The 14,047-nt window shown below is 43.2% G+C and overlaps 3 protein-coding genes across 3 annotated transcripts; 2 read left to right on the top strand and 1 right to left on the bottom strand.

The window, feature by feature from the left end:
- Nucleotides 1–2,632: 2,632 nt before the first annotated feature.
- On the bottom strand, nucleotides 2,633–4,118 carry LOC145706748 (2-methoxy-6-polyprenyl-1,4-benzoquinol methylase, mitochondrial-like). The gene is made up of 4 exons (XM_081784185.1): nucleotides 3,828–4,118; nucleotides 3,346–3,586; nucleotides 2,951–3,158; nucleotides 2,633–2,857 (listed from the first exon to the last, which is right to left on the bottom strand). The coding sequence occupies exons 1-4, from the start codon at nucleotides 4,028–4,030 to the stop codon at nucleotides 2,670–2,672; spliced, it is 840 nt and encodes a 279-aa protein (XP_081640311.1). The 5' UTR covers nucleotides 4,031–4,118; the 3' UTR covers nucleotides 2,633–2,669.
- Nucleotides 4,119–4,204: 86 nt separating this feature from the next.
- On the top strand, nucleotides 4,205–7,244 carry LOC145709390 (deoxynucleotidyltransferase terminal-interacting protein 2-like). The gene is made up of 4 exons (XM_081787072.1): nucleotides 4,205–4,459; nucleotides 4,727–4,944; nucleotides 5,332–5,514; nucleotides 7,027–7,244. Exons 1-4 carry the CDS (start codon nucleotides 4,243–4,245, stop codon nucleotides 7,171–7,173), a joined length of 765 nt encoding a protein of 254 aa, XP_081643198.1. The 5' UTR covers nucleotides 4,205–4,242; the 3' UTR covers nucleotides 7,174–7,244.
- A 784-nt stretch (nucleotides 7,245–8,028) lies between these two features.
- Nucleotides 8,029–13,908, top strand: LOC145709389 (uncharacterized). Its single transcript, XM_081787071.1, has 9 exons — nucleotides 8,029–8,292; nucleotides 9,793–9,975; nucleotides 10,376–10,724; nucleotides 11,027–11,259; nucleotides 11,657–12,003; nucleotides 12,764–12,890; nucleotides 12,942–13,126; nucleotides 13,581–13,700; nucleotides 13,741–13,908. The coding sequence occupies exons 1-9, from the start codon at nucleotides 8,115–8,117 to the stop codon at nucleotides 13,837–13,839; spliced, it is 1,821 nt and encodes a 606-aa protein (XP_081643197.1). The 5' UTR covers nucleotides 8,029–8,114; the 3' UTR covers nucleotides 13,840–13,908.
- Nucleotides 13,909–14,047: the final 139 nt, after the last annotated feature.

Genomic DNA, 14,047 nt, shown 5'->3' with positions numbered 1-14,047 from the left:
GGGCTTGTTATAATTGTAATTTGAACAAATTATAACAAGCCAATTTTGATATGATGTTTTTATAAGAATTGTATTTTCTGGAAGGCAGTCAGAAAAAGAATAGTCCGAAAAAGCGAAGAATATTTTCTTATAACAGTAGCGCTAGAAACAGAAGAGGAAATACCGAATGATTGGGTATTTGAAAGCGAAATTCTTTCTTTTCAAAACAAACTTGAGTAATAACCTGGAGGTTATTTTCATTAGAAATAATTGTTCCAAAGCGTTATTAAATTGTTAGTTGAGATTTCTATTCTTATTTGCGAAGGGTCGATGAAGGAGCAAGTGTTTGGCGTAAACTAGCGACAGTTTGGAGAAGATCCAGCGAGCGATTTCGGAGATCTTGAACTTGCGTCTCCAGCAGCGCCTTCTCAAAGTTCGAGTTCGAAGCTGCTGAGTTGCTGGCGCCCGTGCTGGCGCTGAAGGCGGATGGCAGGTTCGTTCCTCCTCTGAACAGATATTCGTTACTTGCCCTGTTTGAGTCTGAGCTGGGCAACCTGTGAAGCACACCTGAGTCAGGGGGCAAAAGAGCTTTTATAAAAAGCTAAATAGCACGATATTGAAAAACGTAGTCGTCAGAATTCGAAAAAAAGGTAGGAAATGCGGTTTTCATTTATTTAGCTCATTTTCCCTGACTCAGGCTTCGACTCAGGCTGCTGAGCCCATGCCCCCGCTAGAGTCTGTTTGAGTGCTACCTTCTGGGCAAAGAAGGAATCCATTTAGCGGTGGAAGCAGACGGCGTCCTTGGCTTACTCGTCCCCGGCTTTCCTTCTTTATCTACTGGCTCCTCTCTTTCTCCACTTTTTGGCTTCTCGCCGGACTCTTTCGGTTTTGACTTCTTCTTTTCTGAAAAGAAAAAATAGAAAATGCGGCATTCTTTGAGATACGAAATTGAAGCATTCAGAATTATCAGCGATATTAATTCTATATTCAGCCAAAAGCGAGTTTTTATAGAAATAAGCGAGCTTAGAAATCAGAATCACGGAACGATCAATCCAAGCTACTGTTAGTGACATCAAGCTTAAGCATCAAAAAAACTTTCAATTGAAACAGTACTATTTAGTACTGTTACTGTTTCTACGGCTTTTATTTTGAGAGAAATTGCTTTAGTTTACAAGGGACCAAAATTTTAAGTGTCTCTTTTTTGGCTGCGGCAAAAGCAAAACGGTTGGATACCTGATTGAATAAAGTGTGCGATTTTTCCGTGCATGGCATTCCATTTACCCGTGGGAGCAGTTTTAAGCGGCTTGTGCAGCGCCAAGTTCAGGCTTTGGTGCTGCAGCGTCGCCATCAGAAGAGGGTCCTAAATTCATTTGTTCAATTCGGATCGCGATCTGGGAAGTTCAACTTACGTTCAAGTGCAGAAAGGGCCAGTTCATCCCAAGCGGAAAGATCGGCAACGCCATCGTATGGTGGTGCGAATGCTGATGGTGGTGCTAAAACAAAGGAAGTCAGAGCTCCTGAAAAGAAGGTACCTGATAGGTGAATACTTGGCGATGAAGTCGGCTGTCCAGCGTCTCGCGAGTCTCTCGTTTCACCGTTCTTCGCGGCTAAAAATGCGGCTTAATTATATGGAACCTGTGTTTTAGTCCCGAAAGAGTTTTGATAAAAAGCTTAGGCCGAAATTTAAAAAATAGATTCAGAGGGGAATATACATGTATGTATCTCCCTCTTTTTTATTGAGCTTCTTCAGGAACCTGACTAATGCTTTCCCCACTGCGAATGTACATCCCTGTCCACGAGCGAAGCCCAAAAATCGAATAATAGAAATCCGTACCTTTTGCGTTTTTCTCTTTCTTGTTCGGGAAAGGCCATTGGAACTAGGCAGCTTTTCGCGGAGAGAGACGGATTGGGGTCTTAAATTTTCATTATTGATCGATTTGAAAAGGCAGCTGTACCGGAAGAACTGTTCAGTATTGCCGCTGCCTCTGGAACTGATCGACTCGGTGTCTGGAAAGTAAAACGAGCTGCTTTCGATCGCCTCGAAGTAATTCACTTTTGGATCCAGCAATTCTCGAATCGGCGAGTTTCGCTCTTCGTTTTCAGCATTTTGGGGTTTCGGCAGTTTTCGGGAAAAATTATTCTTTTTTCGAGAATTCGGGGAAAAGGGCGGAGAGGCACTCAAAGTCGAGGAAGGAAGATTCTTGGGCGAGAGAGCTCCGGACTCGTATCTTTTAAACTCTGAAAAGAAAAACTGTCATTTTGGCTGATCAAAGCTCAAGGGTACCTCTGATGGAAGAAAAGGCGACGAAAGGATAGTCGTCTAAAGATCCAGCGATGCAGGCGTCGTTCTTCGCAGAAGAGAGCGCCAAAGACTGAAGCGTCGCTTTTTGGCTTTCGCGAGTTGAGTCCGGCAGCTCGAGCGGGGGAGGACGATGGCGACGAGTGCGCTTCCTGCATCGCGCCTTTTTCAGCACGGGCGCGTCCTGGTCTTCTGTTTCCGAGTCCGGGAACTTGAGAGCGCGCGACTCCTCGACATTTCGTCTTAGCGCGCGACGGTTGTACGCTTGGACAACGTACCGAGCCGACAGTTTCTTGGACTTCAAATCAATTAAAAACGATCTTTGTTATGATAATCATCATTTTGAGTATTGTATTTTAATTATTAACAGTTACAGTAACAGTAAGAGCGGCTACAGTTTAAAGCCGTCGTGAACAACAGCGATTCCAAAAGTGTAGTTTTGGTAGCTGACCGCTTCGAAGCCTGCGCCCTCGATCATCATTTTGAAGCGCTCCTGGTCCGGGAATTTGCGAATGCTTTCGACCAAATATTGGTACGAGTCCCAGTCGCCGGCGACTACTTGACCCATCGGAGGAATCACTTTTGAATTGGCTCCGCAACTTGTACTAGACATGAGTCTGGCAACCTGTTTGGAAACCTGACTCAGGTTTTGAAAGAGTTTGGGAGCCGAGCCTTGGAAAGAGTAAAAGTCGTAAAAGGGTTTGATAGCTGGACAGACGTTTGGCGAAAACTCGAGACACATGAAACGGCCGCCAGGTTTTAGGACTCTGTACGCTTCGTCGAGCACCTTGTCGATGTCCGTGCAGTTGCGAATGCCGAAAGCGATCGTGTAGTAGTCGAAAGAGTTGTCTTCGAAGGGCAGCTCGTGTGCGTCCGCCGCCTAGAAGCAACAAGTTACTGGGCGAAATAATGCTCAAACAGGAAGATTAGACTCGTCAAACTGTGTAAAACCTGTGTCAGGGTCCTTGAAAGGCTCTCAGTCAAGAGACCCTTTGACTAAAAGACCCTGACTCAGGCCAGTTCTACGAAGTCGACCAGAGTCTAGGCAAGACTACTTTTTCTTTCACCTGAAAAGTGAGACAGCTTTCGTCGACATCGTCTCGTTCTTTGGCCCGTTTCTCGCCGACGCGAAGCATTTCCGTGTTGATGTCCGAAACCGTGATTTCAAAGTTGGCCTTTGCTCTTCCGTACTTTTTCTGTGCGAATTGCAGCGCTTTGAAGGAAATGTCGCCAGTTCCGCCAGCCATGTCCAGCATTCTAGTGCCAGGCCGAGGAGCCAACTCGCGGACGAATGATTCTTTCCAGCATCTGAATAATTTTTTACAGTTTTGAAATAATTTACTAAAACGATTCTCATTTCTTTGTGAATCTTCTGACTCAAGTCTTGTAAAGCCTGACTCAGGCTTTCCACACAGGGTGTCGAGCAAAGCTCAGAATCCGATTATTCTGGATTAGATTTTACTTCTTTTTAAACTCATCAAAATCAAGCACAAAAGAGAAATACTAACAACAGTTTTCTGAACCCAAATTCTTGCATCAAAAACAGTACCTGTGAACTCCAAAGCTCATGACATCGTTCATCACGTCGTACGAGTCTGCCACATTGTTGAAGACGGAATTGACGAGTCCCTGCTTTTCCTCGACTTTGACTGTTTTTTCACCAAAGTGGGTCGATTTCTCGCTCAAAACTCGCGAATTCGAGATTCGTCGACTTCGCACTCTCGAAATTCGCGACGCCGCCGATCGGATCATCCTCTTTTTCGTCTTTTTTGCAGAAAAAAATAATAATTCTTGTTTCAAGATTTTGATTTTCGCATTTTTTCTCGGGAATTCCTTTTTTTGCTTGTAAAGCTGACGTAATTGGCGCGCGCGGCCAATCAGCGCTCGCGATTTTTTTCCATTGATGAGAATTCGAGGATAATTGAAGAAGAAACCAAATAACCGTCTTTCATTTCAGAAAAAAAATGAGCGACACAGAATCGGACTTTTCGGAAGACTTGGAGCTCGAACTGACGGCGGAGGAGCTCGAGGAGGCAAAGCAGCGCCTTTTGGAAAAGAAGAAAGATCAAAATGAAAAGAAGACGACGGGCGATATCGTCATCGACTTGGACAACAAGCCGAAATCGAAAAAGTATCTTCCGCCAGAAGAGTTTGGAATTGAACTTATTAATGAGTCAATTGGTAAGATCTTGCTTTACTTGAGAAAGCCTGAGTCAGGGAAAAATATTCTATGAAAAGCGTGAGTCAGGTTCTCAAAAGCTCAAATGAAAAGCCGCGGAGCGGCTTTTTTAAGAACGAAGCCGCGTAGCGGCTTCGCCAGTTGTTGAAAATTGACTGAAATGGTGATGTTGCGAAGCCGCTGCGCGGCTTCGTATTTAAAAAAGCCGCTACGCGGCTTTTCCTTTAACTTTTTTTGTCGAGATCCTTAACTTTGCTAATTCTTTTCAGGCGAGTCTTACATCGACTTTGATTCGGCGAAGAAAAACTACGAAATCAACTTGGAAGAGTTCGAAAAGAAGATCGAAATCGGCGGCGATTTTCTGAAAAAGAAAAGGATCGACACGGCGAAGTCGAAATACGCGAAAGCCAAGGAGAAAGAAACGGCGAAGAGCAAAACAGCTGGGAAGAAGTGGTTCGATATGGCAGCGCCGGAATTGACGGAAGAGGTGAGTATTCTTGCTTCAGTGAAAGTGATAGTGAGGCTTACCCTGAGTAGAAAAGCAGGACTATTTTCTACTCAGGGTCAGGCTCAGTTCTGGGCTCTTCAACCTGTGCAGAAAGCTGAGTCAGGGCCATGAGAGCCCTTTATTTGTAGCTGCGCGGTTTTAGTACTCAAGCTCTTTCGCGACCCTGACTCAGGTTTTTACACAGGCTACCGAGCCCAGTTCGAAAAAAAGACCTGACTTGGAGACGTTTTCAAGCTCAGAATAGCTGAATTGGAATGGAGTACGCTTAGACGTTGTTTTGACACATTTTAAAATTAATGTGTTTTTTGCTGCTCGCCCTGGCGTCTGGGCGTGTTTCCGAGCAAACAGCTTGAATGTGTGGTTTAGGTGAAAAACGATTTGAAACTGCTGCGCTACCGCCGCGTGCTCGACTCCAAAACATTCATGAAAAACAGCGATCGACGCGGAGACGCCAAATTCTTCCAGCTGGGAACAGTGATGGACAGCTCAGACGACTTCTACAACCGACTCACCAAAAAGCAACGAAAGGAAACGGGCTCAGACGACACGGTCTTTTTCGATCGTGGAATTTTCTTTTTCGAAGACAGTAGTTTTCCTTTTGACAGGTTAAAAATTTAGTCGGGTATTATAAAGGGCTTGAAAGGATGCCGGAAAGAAAGATTTCAATGGTAATTCGGGGAAATAGTTTTTGACAAGATGATTAATTGAAAATGAAAAAATTGAAGAGGGGACTTTTACTAAATCGGGATAATAAATCAGCAAGGCTGCTCATAACTCGAGAAATCTACATCGAGAGCTATTCCTTGTCAGATTTGATTTATAAAAAATGGCGATGCTGACTCTGGTTTCGTTAGCCACATTTTATCATTTTAATTTTGGACTTGGGAAATCGTTTTTTTTTTGTCGAAAAAATGAATCCTGAGGTTTCAAACTTAGGAATCATCAAAAGCAACAGCTTCTTCGAGCTTTTTTTCTCCTGCCAATCAGAAGCCAGTATTTATCCTATCAGGGAATCATGGTGAATTTTGTTACTTTGACGATATATTGAGTATTGATTGGTCGGGAAAGAAAATACAGGCCTCTGATTGGCCAAAAAAGGACTACAAGCTGCAAGATTGGCATTTCTGACTGACTGATTCTGAAAATAGCTTATCAACCAATCAAAATTTGACTCTGGTCTCCTCTATATGAAAATCCAGTCAAACCAGTCGACCAATCAGGAGCCGTTACAAATCTGCTATGTTTTAGCATGGAGAATTGTAACGGCTCATACACTGACTGGAAAATCAGTCAGTCAGATATGCCAACCGCGGTATTATTTTTGATGATTCCCAAGTTTGAACCCTCAAAATCAAATTTTTCAATAAAAAAAGACGCAAATTCAAAGCGTGAGGGTGGTCCTTAAGTTTCTGTTTCCGCCTAGCGCAAAGCCCATAAAACAAGATTTATGATTGTTTGACGGCTTTGCAGATTATCTAATAAAATTTAAGCGACGGCTCGATTAGTGATTAAAAATGGAGCCCCTTTTTAAGAAGTACTTTTCCTAATTTACATTTAAAAGCTGGCAATGACATTGGAAAATGTGTGAGGAAGGATTTGTTTAACACTTTCTTCCTTGCGGATTCGCCAGTTCATAAATTTAATTTTACCCGACGAAGGGATGCAGCTTGTGAAAACGTAGTTCTCTGGAACGCAGATTTACTGCTTCCCTGAAAAGCACAACAAGTGATTTAAGGGGGTACACATCAGTAATTGGGCTTTCCTGTTTTGGCGACCTGTGTACAAAACCTAAGTCAGGGACCCTGACTCAGGGTCTCGAAAGAGCTCTGACCTATTCAATCGATTCTAGATTCAAAGCTCTCTCGAGACCCTGACTCAGGTTTTGTACTCAGGTCACTGAACCCAGGCTCACGAGCTAGAATGAAACTTTTTATGAAAAAATTTTGACTATTCTGTGAGAAGAAATAAGGGTATCTCTTTACTAAATTTAGAAGAAAAGTCGAAATTAGCATCCCAACTCATGAAAAAACCAAAATTAATGCTAGTCTAGCCCGAAAATAGGCAACACTCGTGGACGAGCTTTTGGCGGACTCCGAGTTCCGAGCGCTGCAGAAGAAAAGAAAAGCGAAGATGAACGCCCAGGCGGCGGAGAATCGCGGCAACCCGACCAGAAAGAAAGCGAGGAAGATAAAAACTCTGTTATCCTGAAAAGTATCCAAAGACTGCTTTTAGTGAATTTGACTGCGAAAAGAATACAGAAAGGCCTTTGTAAAGAAAAATGGCAAAATTCAATTTTCCAAAAAGAATTAAAAAAAATATCTCTTTTTGGATGAAACTTTTGTTTATTTTGAGCATGAAGAATTCGACTTTGAGAGTACTTTTTAAATAATGAGAGCTTGAGGGAGTAGTGTCGTTGCGGTTTGTCTAGTTCCGCCAGCTGCGCTGAGAAATATGAAACATTGACACATTGAAATTCCTTTCCAAAGAGCATAAAAACGGATTGAGAAATCAACAACGACAGAGCATTTCAGTACTTTCAAGAGCAAAGCGGATTTCGCAGATATTTTGATTTTCAGCAAGAGAAAAGGATAAAACGAGACAACCGGAAAATAAAGAGGCTTGACAACCTGCGTAGAAACCTGACTCAGGGTCCTGAAAATTTGCAGCAGCGTTTATCAAAGCTTTTTCAGGACTCTGACTCAGGTTTTGACACAGGCTTCCGAGCTCTGGTTGAATCTTTCTTGTTTTCCCAGCTTTTTTTAATTAGGAAGGAAGGATGAGTTTTAGTTCTTTGGGGAGTAGATACGACAGTTGTCATTTGTCTCCTCTTTTTCTGAGAAATCAGAATGAAAAGAGGCTGCTCGAGTAGTCTCAGCGATCATCTGTGTCTTCTGATTTCTGTGATGGACAAAGAGGCGATTAGTAGACGACGAGTTCCGGCAGTTCTGAGCTCGGGCTAATTTTGAGTGGCGCCGCTGCTAGAGTTTAGGACGTCGCCCTTTCTCACGCTCGTCCACGCTCTCCTCTCGCTTCAGCTCCCTAAAACGACCAAACAAGCTTCAAGTTATAAATCGAGCCAGTACTTCTAACGAACACAGACTCACGTGACAGTCAGAGAGCGCGGAAACGAACGAGAGAGAAAAAGAGAAATGAAAAGTCCGAAGCGTTTGAAAATTCTGCTGCTCCTCTTTTTGCAGCCTCTTTTCGCCCAGGAAAGAGACGAAGAAAACGAGAGACCCGTCGAGTACACAATTAAAATTCAACTGCCAGTCGAGTACGGAGTCGATGAAGTTTTCAGCCACACGATTCAGACCTCCAGGGTCAAAGGTAATAACTTGACAGGGCCATAAATTAAGGGTAGACATGATGAATCTGATTTTTTTTTCTTCAGATTTTTTAAAGCTAAGCTTGACAACCTGAGTCAGGTTCTGAAAAAAGTTTCTTCAGAACCTGACTCAGGTTTTCAACACAGGTTCCCGAGCCCAGTCTCAGGGACTTCATATATGAAAGTGAGACCCTTATTTTCTAAAAGGCGGTTGAACTTATTTTGAAAATAAGGGCGTCACTAAATTAAAAGCCTAGAGAAATCTTGGCTTAGTAATATGCTTACAGGGTCAGAGACTGAAACATAAATTATTCGTAATTTTGGAATAGAGAAAGCAAAATGAGTTTTGTTTCCCTGCAAGAAAGTATAGGTGAATATGTTAATTATGTTAATAAAGTTTTACAAGGTGAAAACGCCACAGAATGGCGAGATCAAAAAGCTTCCTTCTCAAGGTGATCTTCTCAAGACTTAGCTGTGTCATGACCTCATCGCTAGATGTAAATTTATCTTATTAGTCTTTCTTATTGAACTTGAAAAAGTATAGAATTGTGATTAAAAAATGATAAAAATAAACAATAAAAACAAAATTACCGAGAAGAATAATGAGTAACTGGGCTCTGCAAACGCTGCGGAAAACCTGAGTCAGGGTCCTGAATATTCTGGCGAATCTGTTAAAGCTTAGTCAGGACCCTGACTCAGGTTTCTATACAGATAGCAGAGGTTAGCCCGATAAAGAATTAAATACAAATTCATCAATTAATTTCACTTTACGAGTGGTACTCCCTTAATAGACAAGCGATTAGCAATTGCGGAAGAAAATGCGCTACAAATGTCATTTCCCTGGCTTCGAATTGACTTCCTATTAGTAGACGTAAAAATGCGGAGCGGAAGTAAAAGGTGCTTTCTGAAAATCGCGAAAGTGACATGTCAAAATCGACATAAATCTTGAAAAAAGAAGCGGCAACGAAGAAGCGAACAAGCTTTTTTTGTGGCGTGTTTTGCTGCAGCTGAGCTGTCCCATAAACAATCACTTAGATTTTATTGTTCTTGGTTAGGCCATCATTCATCATCATAACTACATCTGCTAGCGGACAAGGAATAGCACTTTAATGGGCTCCAGGAAGTGTTGTTTCTAACTTCCAGTCAACCAAACACCTTGCCAACAAAAAAGAAACGGCCCATCCGCTCCATCGGAGTTTAAATTCTTTTGATCTGAGCTAGTTGAGCTCAGCTCCATTTGAGTCGAGCTCGGCTGGCTAAAATCTTTTGCTTCTGAGCTGAGCTGTCTCAAAATCAAGCTCTGTTGAGCCTCAATTTGAGCCGGCTAAACATAATTTAGCTCAGCACATAACTTAGCCAGCTGAGCTCGAACAGAGCCGGGCTCAGTTCAGTTAATTTAGTTTGAGCTTAGCCGAGCTTGAATTGAAAATTCTGAGCTCAACTCAGCTCATAATAAGAATAAAAAAATAGCCGAATTCAAAGAGATTAATTCAAAATTTCAGACAACTCGAAGAAAGAAACGATTCTCTCGCGCTTCCAAGATCTTGAATCGCAAATATTCAACATGAAGTCGGAATTCGCTGGAATCAACGAAAGCATGAATACGATTGACGAGTTGATACGGCAAAGAGGATATTTGACGGAAAACTCGATTCCGCCAATATTTGACACGACTTATTCTATAGGTATAACGTGCTTTTCTAAGGCTTTTCAAGGAGGATTTTGACTTATATTTTCGTTAATCTTGATACTCTTAATATTCTCGACGACGCAAAGGATAGAATAATTTAATCGACTAATTATCGTTATATTTAAATTCCTTATTCTTCCGCTCCCCTCGATCTTATGGTGTTTCGATTTTCGAAAAAAAACAACAGCTCTGTGTGTAAGTCGCGGCTAGACCTCGGCACGACTTCGAACGCTTCGAACAAAAAATAGCTCTAGAATTTTATTTTGACTTGAAGCCGCGAGGTTCTAGAGCTAAAAACTTGAAGGCCAAAATTTATGTCATTCATAAATCAGAATTGCAGTATTTAATTAAAGCTTGTACTTATTTTATCATTTTACTTCAATTAAATTAATCAGGCGGCTATCTGAACCGACTGGACCAAATTCAAAACTTCACGATCGACCTGAACCACCGCGTTCGCGACCTGGAGGTGCGTCAAACGACGAACCCGCGCGAGTTCCTGCGCCAAATGGCGATCCTCTTCACCGACAGAATCGACGTCATGAAAAGCGACATGCTCGAGCAGCTGCAGAAGATCACGAAGCACGAAGAGCGGCTGGCCGAGTTTTACGGCGAACTGAGGCAGCACAGCAGCAGCGTCAGCACCAACGGCGCCAACATCGAATTCAACCAGAAAATGATCGAACAGCTGCGCCAGAAAATCGAGAAACTCGTTGACCAGAATTCTGAGCAGAATGTTTCAGAGTAAGGCTTTACGATTAAGGCTTCTTAGAGGAGAAATTTAAAGTCTGGGCTCAGCAAACTGTTTAAAAAACCTGAGCCAGGGTCTGAAAAAGCTTACATGAAAAGCCGCGTGGCGGCTTTTTAAAAAACGAAGCCGCAAAGCGGCTTCGCCAGAATTTAAAAATTGATTTGAAAAGTAATTTTGCGAAGCCGCTTCGGGGCTTCGTTCTTTAAAAAGCCGCTACGCGGCTTGTCATGTAATCTCATTCAGACCCTGACTCAGGTTTTCACCACAGTATGAAAATTTGATTTTTGCAATTAAGATCGCGTCATAAAGCCCGAACGGTCAGAAACTCGATGCCAATCATCCCCAAACTGAGCGAAAGCGAACAGAGCGAAGTGACTGTACCTGCCCTTTCCGCGGAAGGGATGAACTTTACTTTGGAAAGCGCGATCTACAGAAACATGACGACGCTGAGGAGCGAGCTCATGCGCCAGATTGCCGAAGCGATCGAGGTTTTCGAACGCGACTTGCAAAGGAACAGATTTTCGATCAGTAATTTAGTCATTCAGAGCAGTTCTAGAGCTGCTCATATAGAACATCTGGTAACAGAACCTCGGAAATGATCAGAGACACAATCATCAAGAACGACGTTTCCCATCGAGTGGAGAAATTAGAAAAGAACCAAGTCTACATCCTAGACACCGGGACTCATCTTCTCGCCAGAGCTAATCATCGACTTGATCAATTTATTAAAAATACTTTGAGGCAGGCAATTTAAAATGCCAATCCTTTTTTTTTTGCAGAAAAGTCTCATTTTGTCCCCCCTTTTCTTCCCAGGCTCAGAGTGGTTAAACTTGATCTTGAATTTCTTAATCCTAAATTTAATTGCCCGACTTGACAAATGCCCGTGAATCGCCCTAATTAGTAGCTTCTGATGAGTCCCCTTCAGACCAGATCCAGGAAATTTCGCTCAAGCAGAATTTCGGCGACTTTCCAAAGCGAAAAACGAACTCGACGACGCTGAAAAAACTGCCGGATTTCGAAGAGCAGCTTTTAAAAACGGAGAAATCGGAAAACGGAAAAAATTGCGAGTGCGACATTCCTCCGGCAATCGGCCAGGCGATTATTCAGCAGCAGTTGAGAATGGATCTCGTTCTTTCGGAGAAATCGACCATGGCGTTGGAATTGAAATCGCGAAAGGAAGAAAATGAGTTTTTGGCGATCGAAGTTCAGAAACTAAAAGACGAGAGACAGCAGATTTTGAGCGTCGTTTCTGAATACCAGCACGAAGTCAAGGTAAGATATGGGCTCGGTAATCTGTAAAGAAAACCTGAGTCAGGGTCTGAATCCCTTTATTAGAGATCTTTCAGACCCTGACTCAGGATTTACACAGGTTGCCGTGCCCAGCCTTCAGCTGAGTTCTGCAACCTGTGTGCAAACCTGAGTCAGGGTCCTGAGCATGAAAAAATCCGTGGACAGAAAATCTGACTCAGGTTTTCAACACAACCCAAAAGTAAGAACTTTTGTGTCTTGCAGAATTCGAAGTAAAAATCTGAATAGTCCTCGTTGATTCCATCCGTTTTCCAGTGTCTAATTCAATTTCCATCCCCTTTTCGTGCGTCGCCCGTCAATCACTCTTCCTGGCGCCGTTCGAAATTCCGCCTTGACAGACTCTGACCACTTTTCGAAAGGAACCAATAATTTCTTTATTCTTTCTCCAGCCACAACTCATCAAAAGCTAATACGTATAATTTTCAAATAGTCGTTTGTCAACACATTTTTGTCAACACAGCTGATAACCTGGGCTCATCAACCTGTGTAGAAAACCTGAGTCAGGGTCTGAAAGTTCACAAATGAAAAGCCGCGTAGCGGCTTTCTTTTAAACGAAGCCGCGAAGCGGCTTCGCAATGTTAGCATTCTAGTCAATTTTCAAATTCTTGCTACACGGCTTTTCTTTTTGATTTTTCAGACCCTAACTCAAGCTTTTCTTACAGGTTGCCGAGCCCAGATAGGGGGTCAATTCTCTGATTTTACAATTTTTCAAAGATTGCTTTAGAAACTGCTGGAATGGAAAAGCCGCGACGAAGCTCTAATCCAAGAGCACGAAAAACGCCTCAACGCCCAGGCCGAGTCGATTTCCAGCAACGCAGCAGTGGCGCACTTTACGAAGCATCGCTTACAAAGTAAGTGAAGCTCTTTCCGAGTTCAAAAATGCTCAAAGAAATTGATTAAAGACGCGCGATTCCGGTGCGCCGGCCACGGGAAAAAGAAAGGAAGCTTCTGCTTCAACTTGAGCAAGGACAAGCGCTCGTGGGAGGCGGCCGAGCAGAGATGTAACAGACAGGGCGGATCTTTGGCGGTGATCAAGGACGAGGACACGATGTTGTTTATTACGAATTTGATCAGAGGCAGCTCTTATGTAAGTCAAGCTAGATGGCAATTATCTTCGAATTGACTGAAATTCCAGTCGACAACCATCGTTAAAAACCTGAGTCAGGGTTTGAAAATGCTCAACAGAGAGCCGCCTTGCGGCTTTAACAAATACGAAGCCGCAAATCGGCTGGTAGTAGGGGGTTATCATTCGAGCTGCCCCTATTCCTAAACCTAACCCAGGGGACTACGCCCCCGGGACCCCCCTCCTAAGGCCTAAACCAGGGGGCTTTCAGTCCCTTACCCTAACCACTAGCAAAGATTCTAGAGATAATGGATGGCTCGAATCAAAGGCTCGAATGATAACCCCTCTCTACGAATCGGCTTCGATTGTTTTAGAAAATTCAAATGGTTATTTTTCGAAGCCGCAACGCGGCTTTCTGCTGAGCAGCTTAAAACTCTGACTCAGGTTTTTAACAGAACTGATTGAAATAACTGTTCAGGACACTTCCTACTGGGTTGGATTGTCGCTGGACAAAGAGAGCGACCGTCTCAGCTGGGTGGACAACACGACCGTCACGGACAGCTCTTTCCAAAACTGGTACGGAGAAATCCGCCCCACAGTAAGTTCCACCACTCATCCCCTTTTTTCAACGATTCTAGCGCTCGGAGCGGTGCATCCAGTCCGCGGGCCTGCAGTTCGGCTACAAATGGTACCCCTCAAAATGCGACCGCGAGTTCCGCTACATTTGCCAAGTCTAATCCCCCTTTTGTAAATCTGCTTCTTTCACTTGTCCTACCACCTGCCGCAATCTCTTCAAACTGTACATCCATAATAAAACAAAGAGCAAAATAGCTGTTTCTGTTCTGGTTGGTTTCTGGACAGGAGCTCTCTCTCCGCCGCTTCAGTGATTGTCTACTGCAAAATGTAAAAAAATGAAAATAATTTTCACAATTTTTATTTTCACGA

This window comes from Oikopleura dioica, chromosome XSR (assembly GCF_907165135.1).
Source record: "Oikopleura dioica chromosome XSR, OKI2018_I68_1.0, whole genome shotgun sequence".
Taxonomy (NCBI): Eukaryota; Metazoa; Chordata; class Appendicularia; order Copelata; family Oikopleuridae; genus Oikopleura; species Oikopleura dioica.
The sequence above is the reverse complement of the archived record's forward strand: the minus strand, read 5'-3'. Positions and strand labels throughout refer to the sequence as shown.